This window comes from Anticarsia gemmatalis, chromosome 26 (assembly GCF_050436995.1).
Source record: "Anticarsia gemmatalis isolate Benzon Research Colony breed Stoneville strain chromosome 26, ilAntGemm2 primary, whole genome shotgun sequence".
NCBI classification, from domain to species: domain Eukaryota; kingdom Metazoa; phylum Arthropoda; class Insecta; order Lepidoptera; family Erebidae; genus Anticarsia; species Anticarsia gemmatalis.
The window spans coordinates 2,731,006-2,739,573 of record NC_134770.1 but is presented as its reverse complement, the minus strand read 5'-3'; the positions used below and the strand labels follow the sequence as shown (position 1 = coordinate 2,739,573).

General features: G+C 36.9%; 1 protein-coding gene across 1 annotated transcript; it reads right to left on the bottom strand.

Moving 5' to 3' along the window:
- Nucleotides 1-29: 29 nt before the first annotated feature.
- On the bottom strand, nucleotides 30-8,405 carry Bx42 (Puff-specific protein Bx42). The gene is made up of 13 exons (XM_076131630.1): nucleotides 8,305-8,405; nucleotides 7,782-7,933; nucleotides 7,273-7,430; nucleotides 6,779-6,961; nucleotides 4,515-4,594; nucleotides 3,918-4,099; nucleotides 3,339-3,572; nucleotides 2,739-2,883; nucleotides 2,295-2,428; nucleotides 1,406-1,550; nucleotides 973-1,072; nucleotides 561-706; nucleotides 30-186 (listed from the first exon to the last, which is right to left on the bottom strand). The coding sequence occupies exons 1-12, from the start codon at nucleotides 8,319-8,321 to the stop codon at nucleotides 563-565; spliced, it is 1,674 nt and encodes a 557-aa protein (XP_075987745.1). The 5' UTR covers nucleotides 8,322-8,405; the 3' UTR covers nucleotides 30-186; nucleotides 561-562.
- Nucleotides 8,406-8,568: the final 163 nt, after the last annotated feature.

Genomic DNA, 8,568 nt, shown 5'->3' with positions numbered 1-8,568 from the left:
AATGAGAGGGGATTCAATAAAACATCATATTTGCAACCAAATTATAATTACATAATTATCCTAAAAAATAATCAATACATGAACTTATAATGCACTATAAGAATGTATTGCAGTACAAAAACATTCAGTAAACATCTTAAATGTAGATTTAATAAAACTAGCTAGTCTATATACAGCGTCTTTTACCTGAAACAGAAAAAAACACTGTAAAAGTCGGATTATACCATCGTTACAATTATTCTAACGTTAGTCTTTTGAAAGATTTCCCTCAATCAATCAATGGGGAATTAAAATGTATAAAAATAATTAACAAGAGTTTCCTAATCTTAAGTAACAAGCTTAGGCGAACGTGTACGAAAAACGTTTATACAGGCTCTTCGTGCTTACTTCAAATCTTAGAAGAAAAAAGTTTCAGTTGGGTAAGAAACGTTTATATCTTGAAGTTGTGCATTATGGTATTTAGGTAGTTTAGCAATATATGACCATAAAATCTAGATCACTTGAAATTTAAACCAAAACGTGTTAGTTAAGTTATAAGATATAATGTGGTTGATACGTACTTCTAGTCCCTTCTCTTCTTGTTATGCATATTATCATGTCTGTCGTGATGGTCTCGCTTGCGTGTGGACTTGTCTGCGCGCTTGGCCTCGCTCAAGAACCGATCCAGACCGAACGGATCGAAGTCCGCATCGGGTTGAGAGCGACTCTGCAATAAAACATACATACATTAGACACATATTAAAGGAAGGTCTAAAAACTATTCGTGAATAATAAAAATTAGTGTTTCGTGTGGTAATCAAATCTACCACCCTGTGAGAACACCGTTCGTAACTACTATTGCGCCATAAAGGACTTTCAAGTGTTCGGTTACAAGTTCAAGTTAATGATATTGTACAAAAAGTTTTTATAGTTTTGGAATAATGATTGAGAGAATATTCTTAATTGTGTAGACAGTGTTTTAGCGAAACTTACGGGTTCGTCTCTGGAAGGCGGCGCGTCTTTCTCAAACTGTACAGGTCCTGAACGTGTGTTACTACTGCTTGTGCCCGCGAATTCTTTGTCAGCAACGAATCTGAAACAATATACATATTGTAAGTAATGAGTAACCATGCCAAAGTAGGACTAGAGACTGATCATTATCAAAACTTATATTGAGTCACTATCCTATCTACGACCTATACTGCTTCGTCCATCGATACATACTATAAAATGAAATACCCTCGTCTTTCTGTCTGTCTGTCTGTCAGTCTTAAAATCTACTGGACGGATTTTCATGCGGATTTCACCAAAAGAGGAATTCAAGAAAAAGATTCTAGTGTATAATTTGTAAAGCTTTGGGTAAACTGTACCCGAAGCCGAGACCGGATAGCTAGTTTTATCTAATTACTTCATATAATATACTGACCTGCGCGTATTAACGATGGCATCGATATCTCCCCCGTAGTTGTCTTTATCCGCGTTCCTCGTGGGTCTGTAGATGTGCGAGCCCACGTTGTCCTGGTTGCGCCACGGTTTGTCGTACACGTTGTACGCTTCGTCGTCACCGTAACCTGGAAACAACAACAAAACAATCAACTAATTAGCAGAATGTTAGCACAATCAGAGCATTAATTGGTAGTCTCTGAAAGACTACAAAAATAAAATAAAAATAGAAATGAAAGCTAAATGTTTAAAGACGACAAGTCAGAATATCCATACTGATGCTTAGTTGTTAAGATTTATGTAAGAATTGGAATTCGTTTTGACGATTTTGCGACAAATATTATAGATAATTATATATTCGCTTAGCCTTTGTTCCAAACTATGTTGGAGTCGGCTTCCAGTCTCACCGGATGTAGCTGGATACCAGTGTTTTACATGGAGCGACTGCCTATCTGACCTCCACAACCCAGTTACTTAGGTATTAACACGATACCCTTCGGTAAGACTGGTTGTCAGACTTTCAAGCTTCTGACTACTGTTAACGACTGTCAAAGATCTTCGAAAATGACAGCCGGGACCCACAATTTAACGTGCCTTCCGAAACACGGAGGAACTCGATATGTATAAGATGGTCACCCATCCACGGAACAACCTCGGCAAGCGTAGCTTAACCTCAGAGATCGATCCGTGCGGCTGTTGTAAACTAAGCCACGAGCTCCTTAATAATATTATAAATATTATAGATAATTGATAGGTAATATTACACAGTACAACACCTACAATAAAATAATTAGTAGAGTAGTACTCATAGGACCATTTTGTACCAAAATTTCATAAGAACTTGTAATCCAATGTAATTATAAGTGTCTTACCGCTATCCATTCCCTTGCTATTATTGAACAATCGTTGATCGAACATAGCTTCTCCGCCCTGCGCGGCCTTAGCGGGCAGACCCAGCGCGATCTGTTCAGAAATATCGCGCTCACGATCCTTGACTAGCTTAGACCTGTAATTACAAAGAGAAAATATATGAGAAATTTAAATAAAAGACATGAATTTTAACGAGAATAAATGAAATCTTCATTTAATGAAGAACCTGACTCCCTGTTTCTATCACTAGGACAAACACGACAAATCAGTTTCTTGATTAGTTAAGAATAAAAAGGACCAATGCTTATTGAGAATTGTAGTGGTTTTCATGACTACATGATATTATTGTCGTATTACTTTAATAAATATTGACTAAACTTCAAAAATCTTCATTTTCCATACACAAAATCTTTCTCAATATCTGAAACGTATTTATCTGTAGTTACCTCTTATCAGGCGCGGCTCTGGCGAGGTTCCTCTCACGTTGCCTCTCCTTATGTCTGTCGGCTCTGAGCTTGTCTCTCTCGGCCGCCGTGAGACCGCTCTCATCTATCTCCGCGCTGTCTTGTTCTTCGTCTGGTGCTCGAATACCTGGAGTATAGAGGTGAAGCTATTTGAGATGTGGTAGGAAATGGATGGAGAGAAGTTTAGTTTTTTGTTGTTGTTAAGGCAGTCACTTGGTTGCCACTACTACTTGGGATTGTTGGTATGATATTACAAATATTTCTGTATTCTACAAATAGTTATTTGAAGTTGAACTTGATTATGTTTAGGTATATATGTTTGTATCGACAAATTAAACACTACTCTAATGGAAATAAGTTACTATTTTACATTCGTCTATAAAAAGTAGAAAATAGCACACTTCAGATTAACCTATAGCGCGATATTCTGTTTCATGACGAGCATTAGTCGCAAAAAATTCTTGCGAAACACTCCAGGAGCGCCAATCAATTTTTCATACAACATTTGGTCACTAGTTGGTAGTACTAGAAAATCGCCCTTCTGACCTCCTGGATGTAAAAACACTATGTAATCTAACTCACCAGCTCTGTGGTCTCTCGCCCTCTGCGCGAGCATCCTCAAATGCTCCTCCTTCTTCTCCTTGTCCCTCTGAGCTATTCTCCTCTCGAGCTGAGCGCGGGCCTCCACTGCCTCGCGGGCTTTACGATCAGCGATGTATAACGCTTCAGCCAGTTTTGAGAAGTTTTCGTTGATGTGCACTTGCTGCAGACCTCGGCCGTCCGCCGCTAGACGCTTGTCCAGTGGGATTGTGTAACCTATAAAAGAAGAATAAATTGATATTATGTTAAACCATAGAATATTTGTACAAAATATAGTACTGTTTAGTTCGGTGTAGTAATAGAAGGTAAGTTTAACAGCTGTCTGATTCTCGGATCTGGGAAAATTATCAGTGGTAGCTAGAAATTGGGATTTTAAGCTCAAACTTTTGATGAACTAGCCTACTAGCTATTTGAGATGAAACATAGGAAAAAAAATCAGTATCTCAATACTTTTATACATGTTTCTTCAAGTGAAGTTCAAAATATAGGTGGTCTTGGTAGAATATCAACGAAAGCTTTGTATTTTAGTAGGCATAATGTAGGTAATAGTGTGTGGTGTACCTTTAGCGTTCTTCCAGTGCGACACGCAGGGCGGCACCTTCCAGTCGCGCTGCTGCTTGACGGACACGCGGCGCGGCGGCGAGTGCAGCACCGGCGCGGGGGGCGACGGGGCCGCGCGCGGGATCTTCTTGTTGATCTGGAACCGCGGGGGCTCCATCGGGTCCACCTGCGCTTCTACCATGCTGCAAGTATAGATTAAAGAAATTGTTATATTTATATACAATATAGCGTCATAAAATATGAATTTACATAAAATAGTCAGCTTTACAGACCATATTATAAAAGGTCAAAAGTCAACCGTTTAAATCTCAAGTATATAATCAACAATGATGTGAAATTGAACAATAGGAAGAATACTTAGAAAAAAAATGTTTTAAACCAGTAGTTTCTAATTCACTATCATTGCTTGATAGGTAGGATATCTGTTACAACATTACATTACATAAAATGACTCCTTCCCATAGGAGTAGGTAGAGACAAGGGAACACCACTTCGTACAATCCTAACAAACATCCATACATCTAGTCATATAGGGCCGGCGATAACACTTACTACACACCTGACCATTGCCACAAATAATAAAGACAGTATACTAACCGAATAACTCTCTGCTTAGCCCCGGAGTTGAATGCTCCGCCCTGTTGCGCCGGCGTATACCTGATGTATTGTGCTGGAGCCTGCAAACACAAGGTACTATCAACGCAATTGATAATGATGTGTTCTTCTCATGAATTTGAGAAGAGTGATACTAAAATAGTGGCAAAGAACTGTGACAAATATTTAAATGATGCAGATGTTTAACACAGAACAATATGGGACAAAGATTTAATAGTTGTTTAAGTCAAGTTATATGCCATCAAAAACATTCTATAAAAACCTCAAGTCTCGCCGTAAAAAGTGGTGAGATCTATATAATACCAAGTCGATGAATCTATTTAGTCTCTACTTAAAGGACCTTCTTTCTTAAGTTATTACGTATGTTATTATCATGCCAATTTAAAAAAAAAACCTTTAAAACAAATAGACCGACCTGGCCATCGCATGATTTAATTATTAGTATGTATCACACTACACAGCACGACGAGAAGTTAATGCTCCTGAAACGTTAATGGCGAATTTGCGTTTTCTTGCGATGACCAAGTCGATCTATTTGTTTTAAAGGTATTTTTTTTTTAATTGGCATGATAATAACATACGTAATAACTTAAGACAGAAGGTCCTTTAAGTAGAGACTAAATAGATTAATCGACTTGGTATTATATAGATCTCACCACTTTTTACGGCGAGACTTGAGGTTTTTATAGAATGTTTTTGATGGCATCTCACTTCTTTTTGTAGAGCGAACATAAGTCCAATTTGTATGGAAAGACGTTTTTTTTTTTCATAATTCAACATATTTTCCTATGGGAATGTTGTTCAGTTTCATGGGCTAAACACCCTTACCCACCCTATACCCCTCTCGTTATGCCTCATATAGTAGGTACCTATTAACACCTATTTATTTTATTTTCTACAGTAATAATAATTCATTAACTGCAAATGTAACCTTGTAATCTTATACATTTATATGGGATTACAAAGTTATTGTTGCAGTTGATGTATTTAGAAAACTGGACCGAAATTAGAAAATATTAAATTTTTCCCATGATTAAGACACTAAACCCTATTTGTATTCCTAATTTTAAGCTTCTAAGTCTGCTAGAAGTACCTTAGACTTTTGATGATCGGTGAGTCAGTGAGTCAGTGAATCAGTGAATCAGTGAATCAGTGAGTGACAAAATTCAAAATTTTAACAAGTTGTCATTCTTAAACTACTGGTTCAAATTGACTGAAATTTTAAATATACCGTGTTTATACAATGACTAATTAGTTGCTGAAAATCCAGGCTTCTTGTTTTATTCACAACGAAATTATAGGGGTGTCAAAAATAGCCCGAATTGCTTCGAGAAAAGGATGTTACGGCCGTGCCGCTTTTTTTTGCTCGACTTGCGGGGGCACTTCCGTGCCCCCAGATTATCACTAGCTGACCCGCGCAACTTCGCTTGCGTCACATATTTCCACGTTTTTATAACACTTTTTACTGTTACTCTGCTCCTATTGGTCGTAGCGTGATGATATAAAATATGTTTTTTTTTTTCACGAAAAATATTCTCAAAATTATTTATATCTCTTAATATAACGAAGTCGCGCTAAGGCATATCCGCCATTAAAACAGTTGCCATGACAACGGAATTTTGTTAATTCAATGTCATTATAATATTGATTATTCGCGACTTCGACCGCCACCTTAGTTTTCCCGGGAAATGCGTCATTTTCCCGGGGTAAAAAGTAGCCTATGTCCTTTCTCGGGTATCAAAGTATCTCCATACCAAATTTCATGCAAATTGGTTCAGTAGTTTAGGCGTGATTGAGTAGCAGACAGACAGACAGACAGAAAGACAGACAGAGTTACTTTCGCATTTATAATATTAGTATGGATTGTATTATGAAGTCCAAGCATCTAAAACTCTAACACATAATCAGAAGCAATTCTTACTCAAAGAAACAATCCAGTGTTAAAGCATTTGAGAAATGGACAAATAATCTTTTAACCAAATATTAAATGTAATTCTTAATTTCAGATTCATAAATCAGCAACTATTAATAACTCCATACATGAGAAAGTAATGCTAGCTGGTCTAAGGATCTCTTCTCCTACCCTAAGGTTAGTGGCAAACATTAGTTGAATACACTGTTGGTCGCCATCATCACGATTGTACAGTTTCCGATACAACCTCATGCTTATTCATACATTCAACCTATGTATGCAACTTTATCAGAGTAAGAGAAAGTAAGACTAATTAAGAAAGACTTCAACTCACAGCTTTGGGAGCAGCCTTAACAGGCATAGCTGCAGAAATCTTGGCATTGGTCAACTTTTCTAAAGCTAGTTTGGTCTTCTCCGTGATATCCTGTATATCTTCATCATCCGGCTTCTGTAGTGACGGGTCATCTTCTGCCAGTACCTCTGCTGGCAATAAGTCTGTTAGTTTTGAGTAGATTATCTGAAATTGGACAAAGTAAGATTAGTCATATGAAAAGTAAATTTGTTCTAATGTAAGTATAGGTTCAAGGTGTCTTTAAGGACAGATTGGAAAATTATTTGATTTAAAAAAATTGTGTCAATATGCAAAAAAATCCTACAATCTAAAATAAATTGTGTTTATTATCTGCAAAATACTGGTTGTAGTTAACAAAACATTGAAATCTTACATTATCATTTTAAAAATTTTAAAGGCAGTCTTAAGTCAACCTTCCGAAAATATAAAAGTCATAAATCTCTCAGATTGTTAAACAAATTCCTTTTTTGCAATACCTTATCAGCACTATGTCCTTGTCTTGCAATGGCCGAGTATTTCACTCTGCCTGACTCATCTAACTGTACTGCCAGAGCATTAGATGTGCTCTCCTTGCCTCTGGCACCCATACCCAGTGGGTATTGAGCCACATGGATCTCGGGGAAAGCACCTCCATCTGAAATTGTTAAAAACAAATTAGAAATCTGGCAGATACAGGGAGGGAAAACAGGTTTTTACTATTTGCTGCCAAAGACATGCTATTTTTAATTGTTAGGTAAATACATATATTTATTTATTAAATGGGCTTGTCAACCGTATAATCATCAACAATAAAAATAATTTTCGTATTGTCTTCATATTGTATTGTTAACACCATCATTGAGGGGACAACCATGTATCATATACTACACTTGTGCTGTACTAATAAAACAAGAACCACAACCTCCTCCAAATCAACTTAAAAACATCTTCTAAAGCATAAAAGATCTTATGAAATTTAGTGAAAGCGTGATAAGTAAGAACTGACCCCCAAAATCGTCCTCTGTCCTTGGCACCCATCCTTTTCTCTGTCCGTAAGGCGGGACACTGCTCTGTGAAACGACCAGTGCGCTCCCGACGCGCTTCGCCTTCCGCTCGTCATCGCGATCCCACACCTGCTGTGTGGGCGCTGGCAACAAGCTGAAAAACACAACAATAGTATCAAATCACCATTTTACAAATTACATGATGAGGTTATATTATCGTAATTATAGTCACAAATCTGCGCCATAAAAGTACATAAAAGTGAATACAAGACTTCGGAATTTGTATTTACAAGTAAGAATAAAAGGAAATCATGCGAAGTTACGTCGCCACAATAAATTATCATCACTCACAAATGGGGTTTACAATTTGTTGTTTTTGTACTCCAAACGAAATATGATTAGTCAGTGTAAGTTATGAAATATATTTATTACTGTATCTAAAAAAATTATATCTAGTTAAATCTGAAAAAGTAATACTATAGCGATAGTAAAACTAAAAAATAAATAAATTTTAGGACAACGCACCTGGACAGCGACGCCATTTTATTTGACGTTATTTTGGATTTCGTTCAGTAATCCCAAACGCAAGCTGTAATGTCAGTGTACAAAATTATTCGGGTCAGTCACAGTCTATCTAACATTAAAAACTGCTCAAGGATCTCATATTTTTTTGCATAAATATTTTGTCACTGAAGGTATCTTACGATAAACCACTAATTAGTGTGATGGCTAAGCTTAAATACGATGGTAAAAAATAGAAAAAGCTTGTGTTTCAGGACGAACAAAAGT

Bases quoted from the DNA above. Each gene is read 5' to 3' on its own strand.
- Bx42 (XM_076131630.1), bottom strand. The intron at 4,595-6,778 runs GTGAGTTGAAGT...TTGTGTTTGCAG, and splicing joins TTAAGGCTGCTCCCAAAGCT to GCTCCAGCACAATACATCAG. The intron at 2,884-3,338 runs GTGAGTTAGATT...TCTATACTCCAG, and splicing joins GGCGAGAGACCACAGAGCTG to GTATTCGAGCACCAGACGAA.